Raw genomic sequence first — 13,475 nt, 5'->3', positions numbered from 1 at the left:
CTATTCAGCAAAAGAAACCGGTATCGTGATTTAACATTGATCTTGTCATAGCAGAGTGTTTACTAGTTCCATCTATTGAAGAATTGGAGAAGAACGGGGGGTTTACAATAACCAGTTTGTATGGAAAGAGGAACCACGATGGGATGCCGGAAGTAGAAAATGCAGGCTTACATCTGAAAAGTTGACAGTTCCTATGTAATGCAGGAAGTTGCCATACATGGTGTGGCAGGATAGCTTCAATCTCCCTGAGTTTGGGGAAGTGAGGAAATCAGCAGCTCATATTCATTATCCAATACTCATACTGCAAGAGTGTTTGCGTTCTCAGTTAGGCCAGGCTTTAATTTTGCCATGAAGCCCCCCATGGTGAAATCTGAGTCACACACAAAGCATTGCAAGTCATAAAAACTCTGAAAAAAATCAGGCCATTAAAAACCCTGAAGAATTACAAATTGTTACACACCTGAGGACTTCCTTCGGACAGAAGAAAAGGGCAAGAAGTGAAAACTGGTGAAGGGAGAAAAAAGAGGTGGGATTAAAAATTGCCATCAATCACACCAAACTAAAGAAAACAATCTAGCTGCACTTGCGGTAAAACAAGATTAGGTGTTAATCAAGATAAGGCCACAAAGTGCAATTATTTACAGTATAGAATTGCTTCTTGATACTGAACCGCCGCAAAAATTATTTTTTAGAATTAGAATTAGAATGAGAACATTACAACGCAGTACAGGCCCTTCGGCCCTCGATGTTGCGCCGACCTGTGAAACCATCTGACCTACACTATTCCATTTTCATCCATATGTCTATCCAATGACCACTTAAATGTCCTTAAAGTTGGCGAGTCTACTACTGTTGCAGGCAGGGCGTTCCACGCCCCTACTACTCTCTGAGTAAAGAAACTACCTCTAACATCTGTCCTATATCTATCACCCCTCAACTTAAAGCTATGTCCCCTCGTGTTTGTCATCACCATCCGAGGAAAAAGACTCTCACTATCCACCCTATCTAACCCTCTGATTATCTTATATGTCTCTATTAAGTCACCTCTCCTCCTCCTTCTCTCCAACGAAAACAACCTCAAGTCCCTCAGCCTTTCCTCGTAAAACCTTCCCTCCATACCAGGCAACATCCTAGTAAATCTCCTCTGCACCCTTTCCAAAGCTTCCATATCCTTCCTATAATGCGGTGACCAGAACTGCACGCAATACTCCAGGTGCGGTCTCACCAGAGTTTTGTACAGCTGCAGCATGACCTCGTGGCTCCGAAACTCGATCCCCCTACTAATAAAAGCTAACACACCATATGCCTTCTTAACAGCCCTATTAACCTGGGTAGCAACTTTCAGGGATTTATGTACCTGGACACCAAGATCTCTCTGTTCATCTACACTACCAAGAATCTTCCCATTAGCCCAGTACTCTGCATTCCTGTTACTCCTTCCAAAGTGAATCACCTCACACTTTTCCGCATTAAACTCCATTTGCCATCTCTCAGCCCAGCTCTGCAGCCTACCTATGTCCCTCTGTACCCTACAACATCCTTCGGCACTATCCACAACTCCACCGACCTTCGAGTCATCCGCAAATTTACTAACTCACCCTTCTACACCCTCTTCCAGGTCATTTATAAAAATGACAAACAGCAGTGGCCCCAAAACAGATCCTTGCGGTACACCACTAGTAACTAAACTCCAGGATGAACATTTGCCATCAACCACCACCCTCTGTCTTCTTTCAGCTAGCCAATTTCTGATCCAAAGCTCTAAATCACCTTCAACCCCATACTTCCGTATTTTCTGCAATAGCCTACCGTGGGGAACCTTATCAAATGCCTTACTGAAATCCATATACACCACATCCACTGCTTTACCCTCATCCACCTGTTTGGTCACCTTCTCGAAAAACTCAATAAGGTTTGTGAGGCACGACCTACCCTTCACAAAACCGTGCTGACTACCGCTAATGAACTTATTTTTTTCAAGATGATTATAAATCCTGTCTCTTATAACCTTTTCCAACATTTTACCCACAACCGAAGTAAGGCTCACAGGTCTATAATTACCAGGGCTGTCTCTACTCTCCTTCTTGAACAAGGGGACAACATTTGCTATCCTCCCGTCTTCTGGCACTATTCCTGTCGACAATGACGACATAAAGATCAAGGACAAAGGCTCTGCAATCTCCTCCCTGGCTTCCCAGAGAATCCTAGGATAAATCCCATCTGGCCCAGGGGACTTATCTATTTTCACACTTTCCAAAATTGCTAACACCTCCTCCTTGTGAACCTCAATCCCATCTAGCCTAGTAGTCTGTATCTCAGTATTCTCCTCGACAACATTTTCTTTCTCTACTGTAAATACTGACAAAAAATATTCATTTAACGCTTCCCCTATCTCCTCTGATTCCACACACAACTTCCCACTACTATCCTTGATTGGCCCTAATCTAACTCTAGTCATTCTTTTATTCCTGATATACCTATAGAAAGCCTTAGGGTTTTCCTTGATCCTATCCGCCAATGACTTCTCGTGTCCTCTCCTTGCTCTTCTTATCTCTCCCTTTAGATCCTTCCTGGCTAGCTTGTAACTCTCAAGCGCCCTAACTGAGCCTTCACGTCTCATCCTAACATAAGCCTTCTTCTTCCTTTTGACAAGCGCTTCAACTTCTTTAGTAAACCACGGCTCCCTCGCTCGACAACTTCCTCCCTGCCTGACAGGTACATACTTATCAAGGACACGCAGTAGCTGCTCCTTGAATAAGCTCCACATTTCGATTGTGCCCATCCCCTGCAGTTTCCTTCCCCATCCTACGCATCCTAAATCTTGCCTAATCGCATCATAATTTCCTTTCCCCCAGCTATAATTCTTGCCCTGCGGTATATACCTGTCCCTGCCCATCGCTGAGGTAAACCTAACCGAATTGTGATCACTATCACCAAAGTGCTCACCTACATCTAAATCTAACACCTGGCCGTGTTCCTTACCCAGTACCAAATCCAATGTGGCATCGCCCCTGGTTGGCCTGTCTACATGCTGTGTCAGAAAACCCTCCTGCACACACTGGACAAAAACTGACCCATCTGAAGTACTCGAACTATAGTATTTCCAGTCAATATTTGGAAAGTTAAAGTCCCCCATAACAACTACCCTGTTACTCTCGCCCTGTCGAGAATCATCTTCGCTATCCTTTCCTCTACATCTCTGGAACTATTCAGAGGTCTATAGAAGACTCCCAACAGGGTGACCTCTCCTCTCCTGTTTCTAACCTCGGCCCATGCTACCTCAGTAGACGAGTCCTCAAACGTCCTTTCTGCCGTTGTAATACTCTCCTTGATTAACAATGCCACACCCCCTTCTCTTTTACCATCTTCTCTGTTCTTACTGAAACATCTAAATCCCGGAACCTGAAACATCCATTCCTGCCCCTGCTCTACCCATGTCTCCGAAATGGCCACTACACCGAGATCCCAGGTACCAACCCATGCTGCAAGCTCACCCACCTTATTCCGGATGCTCCTGGCGTTGAAGTAGACACACTTTAAACCAAGTTCTTGCTTGCCAGTGCCCTCTTGCATCCTTGTAACCTTATCCCTGACCTCACTACTTTCAACATCCTGTACACTGGAACTACAATTTAGGTTCCCATTCCCCTGCTGAATTAGTTTAAACCCCCCCGAAGAGCACTAGCAAATCTCCCCCCCAGGATATTGGTACCCCTCTGGTTCAGGTGAAGACCATCCTGTTTTTAGAGGTCCCACCTACCCCAGAAAGAGCCCCAATTATCCAGGAAACCAAAACCCTCCCTCCTACACCATCCCTGCAGCCACGTGTTCAACTCCTCTCTCTCCCTATTCCTCGCTTCGCTATCACGTGGCACGGGCAACAACCCAGAGATAACAACTCTGTTTGTTCTCGCTCTAAGCTTCCACCCTAGCTCCCTGAATTTCTGCCTTAAATCCCCATCTCTCTTTCTACCTATGTCGTTGGTGCCTATGTGGACCACGACTTGGGGCTGCTCCCCCTCCCCCTTAAGGATCCCAAAAACACGATCCGAGACATCACGAACCCTGGCACCTGGGGGGCAACACACCAACCGTGAGCCTCTCTCGTTCCGACAGAACCTCCTATCTGTTCCCCTAACTATGGAGTCCCCAATGACTAATGCTCTGCTCCTCTTCCCCCTTCCCTTCTGAGCAACAGGGACAGACTCTGTGCCAGAGACCTGTACCCCATTGCTTACCCCTGGTAAGTCGTCCCCCGCAACAGTATCCAAAACGGTATACCTGTTGTTGAGGGAAACAGCCACAGGGGATCCCTGCACTGCCTGCTGGTTCCCTCTCCTTCCCCTGACGGTAACCCATCTACCTACTTCTTTTACCTGAGGTGTAACTACCTCCCCATAACTCCTCTCAATAACCCCCTCCGCCTCCCGAATGATCTGAAGTTCATCCAGCTCCAGCTCCAGTTCCCTAACGCGGTTCTCGAGGAGCTGGAGTTGGGTGCACTTCCCACAGATGCAGTCAGCAGGGACACTCTTGGCGACCCTTACCTCCCACATTCTGCAGGAGGAACATACAACTGCCTTAACCTCCATTCCCACTATTCTAAATTCCCAACAAATCTACTGAAAAACCCCCCAAAAAAAGTCAAAACTTGTTAGCTTAGCAATCCGACGGACAGAACTTTTTAAATAAAAAGCTTACCTTATCAACACACCAGAGTCCTTTTTTTTGGTTAGAGGAGGAGGGTGGGTGGGAGACAGTACATGTGTAGTGTCTCGGGTACAGCCACCGCCCAAATATATAGTTTTCACTTACCCAGCAGTCCCCTGGTCCTCCGAAAACAAAAGGGAATTAACTTTTAACTTACACTGAAATTGACCTCCCAGCTGTAAGTTCGCTCCGTACCTCTGCTTCTGTCCAAGCTGCTGTACATTTATGTTCCCATCTTCCTCCTGTGAAGATCACTCTGTTCCAGTGGAAGTGGTTTAGCGGGACAAAGATGAAAGAAATAGAAAAAAGAACAGGACTAATGCCAGCTTGAGAAACTTGTCCTCCTGCTGACATTGTACTGGTAATGAAACGGTTTGACTGGCACATGACCCTATAGAAATTCTCCAGTGACTGGTCAAAATGCTGACAAGGAACAAGATAAGGACCCAGATCCTGAACACAAGGCTACTTACTAAAATAAGCAATAAAGTAAGTCATGGTGGAATGCTTAGAATTGGGAATTGCACCAAAATATTGGAGAGAATGGAGCAAAGCACAGATCGCAGGGAGAATAAGTGAAATAGGGATATAACACTAATTTCATCACCAAGTGAATTTCCCAGAGTAAGAAAAACTAAGTATGGGGAAAAAATTATAGAGACATTTTTAAAAACTGAAATTTCTAGATGCCACTATGTATGTATGACTATTTTCAAGAAATAGAATTATGTAGAACCAAACAAGTATTTTAATGTTACATTTGAATAATGTATGTTGCCTGATTATGCTTCTGTGAAGGTTCTTAGGATGTTTTCCTATGTTAGAGGTGCAATATAAATCCCTTAGTGGCAATATTCTTGCTTTTATTGTTATACATAAATGACAGAATACAGAGTACAGACAGTACAATTCTGAAGTTTGCGGACATTACAAAACTTGGCAATGTTGTAGTGAGCAGGATAATAGCAGACTCCAGGAGGACATAGACAGACTGGTGAATTTGGCAGACCATGGCAGATGCACTTTAACGTAGATAAGTCGGAAGTGATGCAATTTGGAAAAACATCATGGAGATGCAATATAATCTAAATGGCACTATTTTGAGAGGGGCACAAGAGCAGAGCAACATGCGTGTGTTTATTCACAAAACATTGAAGGTGGCAGGGCAAGTTGATAAGGCGGTTAAGAAAGCCTACGAGATACTTGGCTTTGTAAATAGGTACATTAAATAGAAAGACAAGGAAGTCATGCTAAATCTTTAGCGGTCACTGGTTAGGCCTTAGCTTGAGTATTGTTAGGCACCACACTTTAGGTAGGATATCAAGGCCTTGGAAAGGGTACAGAGGAGAACAGAATGCTACCAGGAATGAGGGACTTCAGTCAGGTGAAGAGATTGGAGAAGCTGGGATTGTTCTCCTTGGAGCATGGAAGGTTAAGGGGAGACCAAATAAAGGTATTCAAAATTATGAATGGTTTTGATAGAGCAAATAGGAAGAAACTGCTGTGGCAAGTGAGTTGCTAACCAGAGGTCATAGATTTAAAATAATTTGCAAAAGAACGAGAGCAGAAATAAGCAGAAATTATTTTCCTGGAACACACTACCTGAAAAGGTGTTGGAATCAGATTCCATTGGAACTTTCAAAAGGCAACTGGATATGAGTTTGAAGAGGACTAATTTACAGTGTTATGGGGAAACATTTGGGATGTGGGACTGAATTGGACAGCTCTTTCAAAGAACCAGCACATGCATGATGGGCCGAATAACCTCTTTCTGTTCTGTAAGATTCTACCACTCTAATCCTATCTTATTTCTCTTTTTGTCATCCATGAGCTTACAGAATACCTATTTCTTTTTATGTTCTTTGATACTTTCATTTCATATTTTCCCTCTAGCTTAATTGTCTGTGTAACCTTTTTAATAAACTCATATTCCCTGTTGTCATCCTTTCCTTTATTGTATATGTACTTTGTGGCTGCCTTTTTCTTTAGATTCAATTTTATCCTTACCTCTTTATTTAATCATGACATCTCATTGTTGGCTAATTTGTTCTTTTTTAGTGAAATGTATTTATCTTGCTATCTATTGATCTCTCCTTCACTGTGGTTCTATCTGTCAGTATTTTTCTTCTGTTTATCTTCCTTTGATCCATCATCATCCCAAATAGGTATCTTTCTCCAGTCTATTAACCTGGTCTTTGTACTACCTACATCTCTCTCAATTATAATCTTAAGCCTTATATTGGGATCGCCACTCCCTAGATGTTATCCCACACTTAATTGTTTTATCTGTTCCAGTTCAGTTCCCATTACCAGGTCTAGCAGTGCATCCTCCCTGTTGATCTTCTTATATATTTAATCATTTGCATGATCACTAACCCCCCTGTTGTCGAGACTTTAAACGAGTAAAAAGTGTTGGGGGGTGGGTTTGGTGGACATTGTAACTTAAAGATAAGGAAAGATAAGCAAGGTACAAAAAGAGATAAGGTAACGGTCTAGCTGGTTTGTACTGGTTACAATAGTGCAATTTGCCTGAACGCGGCCAAACCAGTATAAAAGATCGCAGAATACTTATGTCAAGTATAAACTGGTTTTCTGTGAACTGTAACACTGGATTAAAAGCAGAACCTCCTCCCTTTTTACCTCAGTTGTTGGTTCCAACATGCACTATGACAACTGGTTCTTTCCCCCCTGTTACGACCAGTTAAGGAAGGGGTCTCAGGTTCCCCTTTCACTCCTTCTCTGGTTTGACTGCAACAGGATTTATTTTTTTGACACCATGATTTAGCTTACCACCTCAGTGAGGCCTTGCTCACTGTTCCTCGAATATAATTACAAATGAACCAATCAGGTTTCCTTGGGTTTAAACAAGAAAGATGTAAGTTTATTAACCTTATCATTCTAAACTGGTTAAAATTACTAAAATACGCGACGCATCCACGCTCACATTCATATGAGAGGCAGACACACACACATAAATAGATACAGAGGGGGAAAAGAGCTGAGAGATTGAAAATAATAAATGGAAGTCAAATATTTCAGTGTCCTGAGTTGAAGTCAAAGTCTTGAAGTCCTCGCTGGATCACGTGCACAATGCGGGCTTGCTTCTTTGGTTCCGGAAGGCAGGAGAGTGGCTTTATCCATCCTGTAGATTCGAGGTTTAGCTGCAGCCGAGGCTCCCCTGGGACTTTGCTGGAGAGGGAGAGAGAGATGTTCCTTCCTTGGAGTTCAGTTACTGTCTTTTTTCTGAGGCACAATTCACAAACTCTGAGTTGCACAGGCACGTATGTCATGTGATCACCTCTTTGTTTGAAACAGAAACTTCTGGAAGGTTTTTTGATTTTTCAAAATTCTTCAGACATACTTGGTTGGGGGGTGGGGAGTTGGTCTTTCAAAATCAATGGGTGTCGATGGCTTTTGATGACTAATATTGACAAAAACCGTTCTCGGTGATTGAATCAGAGTGCACACCTATTTTTCTGATTAGACTGACTAATTACCTCTGTCTCCCAGCCAGCCTTTGGCTTCTCATATGCAAATTGTGTGTGGCTATCTTTAGCTGTTCTGTTCTGTTTTTAAAAAGTTATTTGTAATGTCCAGTAAAAAGTCTCAGGCAGAGTTCCATACGACAAAATTAATATTTTTCCATTTGGTATGTGGGTTTTCCGTCACACCTCCAAAATTCATTTGCAATCGCTTTGAAATATCCCTCACCCTGCCCAACATAGACTCTTGCAGTCTGGATTGCAAATGCAGAAAATCCTCAAAGACTACGCTCCCCCCATAAATGCGATCTTTTCCTGGGCTTTTTCTTTGTATATTCACATTATTTTGAACTCTCTGACCTTCCTTCAGTCATAAGGTCAGAAGTGGAGATATTCGCTGATGATTGCACAATCTTCAGCACCATTTGCGACTTCTGAGATACTGAAGCAGTACGTGTAGGAATGCAGCAAAGACCTGAACATTATCTAGACTTAGGCTGATAAGTGGCAAATAACATTCACGCCACACAAGTGCCAGGCAATGACCATCTCCAACAAGAGAGAATCTAACCATCTCCACTTCACATTCTAAGGCATTACAATCGCTGAATCCCTTACTATCTACATCATAGGCATTTTCATTGACCAGAAACTGAACTGGAGTAGCCATATAAATACCGTTGCTATAAGAGCTGGTCAGAGCCAACTGTGCAACAGCCCCAACAAACAAATTTCTCTGCAGCACCTGTGGAAGAGCCTGTCACTCCAGAATTGGCCTTTATAGCCACTCCAGGCGCTGCTTCACAAACCACTGACCACCTCCAGGCGCGTATCCATTGTCTCTCGAGATAAGGAGGCCCAAAAGAAAAGAGCTGGTCAGAGGCTAGGAATACTGTGGCAAGTAACTCACCTCCGACTCCCCAAAGCCTGTCCACCGTCTACAAGGCACAAGTCAGGAGTGTGATGGAATACTCTCCACTTGCCTGGATGGGTGCAGCTCCAACAACACTCAAGAAGCTCATCACCATCCACGAAAAAGCAGCACGCTTGATTGGCACCCCATCCACAAACATTCACTCCCTCCACCACCAATGCACAGTGGCAGCAGTGTGTACCATCTACAAGATACACTGCAGCAACGCACCAATGCTCCTTAGACAGCGCCCTCTAAACCCGTGACCTCTACCAACTAGAAGGACAAGGGCGGCACAGTGGCGCAGTGGTTAGCACCGCAGCCTCACAGCTCCAGGGACCCGGGTTCGATTCCGGGTACTGCCTGTGTGGAGTTTGCAAGTTCTCCCTGTGTCTGCGTGGGTTTTCTCCGGGTGCTCCGGTTTCCTCCCACAAGCCAAAAGACTTGCAGGTTGATAGGTAAATTGGCCATTATAAATTGTCACTAGTATAGGTGGGTGGTAGAGAAATATAGGGACAGGTGGGGATGTGGTAGGAATATGGGATTAGAGTAGGATTAGTATAAATGGCTGGTTGATGTTCGGCAAAGACTCGGTGGGCCGAAGGGCCTGTTTCAGTGCTGTATCTCAAATCTAAAATGCATGGGAACACCACCACCTGCAATTTCCTCTCCAAGCCACACACCATCCTGACTTGGAACTATATCACCGTTCCTTCACTGTCGCTGGGTCAAAATCCTGGAACTCCCTTCCTAACAGCACTGTGGGTGTACATACCCCAAATGGACTGCAGCGGTTCAAGAAGGCAGCTCACCACCACCTTCTCAAGGGTAATTAGGGATGGGCAATAAATGCTGGCCTAGCCAACCACGCCCACATCCCATGAATGAATAATAAACTATGCTTGTAAAATTCTGAAAACAGGTGACAAGGAAGACATCTGTCCGCATCCCTTCTGCTGCGTCTGAAACGTGAAGAACCAACAATCATTGATCACAAGCTGCACGGAAGGCGGACCCCGGGCGTGTGCGGGCTGCTCTCTCACGCGCTGCCACAAGAGGGAGCGCTGAGGCGAGGTTCCAGGAGCGCGGCGACGGCAGCAGCGGCAGCGCCCCCTGTGGCCGGGAAGAGGAGCAGCGGATCGGGTGGGAAAAGCGCCGCCTGCGGCCGGGAGGATGAAAAGCGGGTCGGGTGGGCAAGGGGGCGGGGCTACCATTACGGCGCCGGACGTGAGCCGCTGCTGTCTCGGGGCTGCCGGAAGACGATGCGCGAGCAGGTGATGGGCAGGCGCGTGCGAGAGTCCTGGGTTTTGTAGCAGCAGTGCAGCTGTAGCTGTCTGTCAGCCGGTGTTACTGAGTTTATTTAAAGTCCTGCTATTGTAAATCTGGGGAGGATGGGCTTGTCCTATGGATGCGGGGTTGCACTTCTTTCTAGCCCAGTGTCTTGGTGCTGACCGAAGAGTATGTGTCATGGGGAATTGCTGGACTCAGTGCTTTCGGTTGTTTAGGAAAGAGGCCAACAGGATCCAACGAGGTGGAGGGTGAGCCTTTAAATCATTGTTCAGAATGCAGCTAAATCAGCTTTTGTTTTATTCATGCGGCATGGTTTTAAATGAACATGCGGCCAGCCTATGCAGCACAGTCGTTTAATAGTTAAATTATTTAGTGCATGTCTATTATTTTTAGTTCCAGTTGTCAGACACTGAAAGGTACTACTTATTTTCTTTTTTAAAAATGAAGTTTTTATACTTTGTCACGGAGATCCTTGTGTTTGTCGTGTTGAATCTGTGCCAAATCATGCAGGGAGGGGTGCAACCTTTCTCCTCCTTCACCTCTTGCCGTCATTTAAATACAGCTTGACTTCAGTACAGGATGATGTCACTTTTCACAACACAAGTCTCCCCTCCATATCTCACTTTGAAAATTTGCAGGAGCAAAAGTAAAGGAGAACGTTCTTTGTAAGTTTAGAATTTAGATAAGTTTAAAAACAAAAATGTACCTCATTGAAATGTTGAGGTGTTTTTCTATAGACACATTTTGAGAAGTTGCTGTGTGATTTATATTTTCAGGAGAATACAATGATACGTTGCAGTTGTCTGTGCAGTTAGAAGTAAATTGAGGAATATTTCAATGTGTGACTTGTCAAGCTTTTATACTGTCCTGTCCAAACAGAGAGTGCTGGAAATACTCAGCAGGACTTTTATTCTATACTGTATACCCTTATTTGTAAGAAGGGAGAATGAGTACTAGAAATATTCTTCACAAAATAGCTAATGTTCTGTTTTTTTCACTTCTAGGCAAGAGCATTGGTCTGATTATCTAGCTCAGCCCTGTTCCACCCTCAAAAGTTATGTTTGTAAAGGTCAATATAAATGAACAAACTTATGGTATTAACTCGTTGGCTGTTCAAGATCATGTGTCCCTTTACTGTATACAAATATGATTTGTAATGCATCTGGGCAGCTTGAGTGCATCCTGGACAATGGACTCATAGTATTGCCATAACATTTTCCACATCATTTCATTAAAAAAAAATCAGTCCATTAAATGATTGCACCTTTGGTTTAATTGGGTAATTTTATGTTCATCAGTTCAATGCAGCAATTGCTAGAGAACATAATGAATCTGATCCATCATCTCTCTTCAGTCCCTTTCTTTCAGTGCCAGTGTCTATCATGCACAGATCAAGTACAGAGTAAAAAACATTCTCTACCACTGTAACCTCCTGAAGGATGCTCTGTTCTCTGACATTTCCATTTCTGACATGAGCCAGTCTTTGAAAAAACTGCCTAATATGGCCAGGAATATTCTGTGAACTTGCAGTTAGGATATTACGTAGTTAGTACAGATGGACTAGAAGAATTTAAGCATATTTATTTGCACTAGATTTGAATCCAGCCCTCTGATGTGAATGTTGAATCAATTGTATTTTTTCATGTAACCAATATGATAGGATAAAAAGTAGGAACTGAAGTGGTTCCTTCAAGCCTACTTCACCTTCCCGCAATATCCCATAATTCCTTTAGTACCCAAAAATCTATCAACCTTTGTCGTGAATATACTCAATGACTGAGTATCCACAGCTCTTGGGTTGCGAATTCCAAAGATTCACAACCTTTTGAGTAAGAAATTCCTCCTCATCTCTGTCCTAAATGGCCAACCCCTTATTCTGAGACCGTGATCCCATGTTCTAGATTCCCCAGCCAGAGAAAACATTTTCTTAGCATTTACCCTGTCAAGCCCCTTAAGAGTTTTATGTTTCAATTAGATCATGTCTCATTCTTCTAAACTCCAGGGAATAAAGGTCTAGTCTACTCAATCTCCTCTGTCATTTAGGGCACAGAAGGAGGCCATTCGGCCCATCGAGTCCATACCGGCTCTCCACAGCTATGCAGTCAGTCCCACTCCCTGGCTCGATCTCTATAGCCCTGTAAGTCTATTTCTCTCAGGTGGCCATCCAACTTCCTCTTGAAGTCAGTGATTGTCTCCACCTCTACCACCTTTGTGGGCAGTGAGTTCCAGGTCATTATCACCCGCTGCATAAAAAAGTGCTTCCTCATATTCTCCCTGCATCTTTTGCCCAAAACTTTCAATCTGTGTCCCCCAGGCTTTGTGCCATTTGTTGATGGGAACAGTTTTTCCTTGTCTAACTTATCTAAGTATCTCATAATCGTGTACTCTTGCATTAAATTTCCCCTTAATCTCCTTTGTTTTAAGGAGAACAAACCCAGCTTGTCCAACCTAACCTTGTAACTAAAATCCTCCATCCCTGGTGACCAGAACTGGACACAGTACTCCAGCTGGGGCTTAACCAAAGCTTTATAAAGTTTCTGCATAACTTCCCTGCTTTTGTACTCAATGCCTCTGTTTATGAAGACCAAGATCCCATATGCTTTACTAACCACTCTCTCAGCATGTCCTACCACCTTCAAAGATCGATGCACATGCACCCCCAGGTCCCTCTGTTCCTTCACACTCTTTAAAACTGTACTATTAAGTCTGAATTGCCTCTCCCTATTCCTTCTGCCAAAATGCATCACCTCACACTTTTCAGTATTAAATTCTATCTGCCACCTGTCTGCCCATTCTGCTAATCTATTTGTGTCCTGTTGCAGGTGGTTCATATCCTGACTGTTTGCCTCATCCTATCATTTCAGTAACCAGTCTGGTGAACCTCTCTTGTACTCCCACTAGGGCAAGTATTTCCTTCCTTAGGTAAGAAGACCAAAACTGCACACAGTACTCCAGGTGTGGCTTCACCAATGCCCTGTATAATTGTAGTAAGTCTTTATTCTTGTATTCCAATCTCTTTGTATCAAGAGTCATATACAATTTGCCTTCCTAATTGCTTGTTGTATCTTCATGTTGACCAT

At 43.8% G+C, this 13,475-nt stretch overlaps 1 protein-coding gene across 1 annotated transcript in view; it reads left to right on the top strand.

The window, feature by feature from the left end:
- The first annotated feature begins 10,355 nt into the window (after positions 1 to 10,355).
- ap1ar (adaptor related protein complex 1 associated regulatory protein) overlaps positions 10,356 to 13,475 on the top strand; it is a 136,188-nt gene continuing 133,068 nt past the window's right edge. The window contains exon 1 of the mRNA XM_068039817.1: positions 10,356 to 10,643. Coding sequence (XP_067895918.1) covers positions 10,510 to 10,643 — 134 coding nt within the window. The 5' untranslated portion in view covers positions 10,356 to 10,509. The remainder of the gene's footprint in view (positions 10,644 to 13,475) is intronic.

This window comes from Heterodontus francisci, chromosome 1 (genome assembly GCF_036365525.1).
Source record: "Heterodontus francisci isolate sHetFra1 chromosome 1, sHetFra1.hap1, whole genome shotgun sequence".
Taxonomy (NCBI): Eukaryota; Metazoa; Chordata; class Chondrichthyes; order Heterodontiformes; family Heterodontidae; genus Heterodontus; species Heterodontus francisci.
The sequence above is the reverse complement of the archived record's forward strand: the minus strand, read 5'-3'. Positions and strand labels throughout refer to the sequence as shown.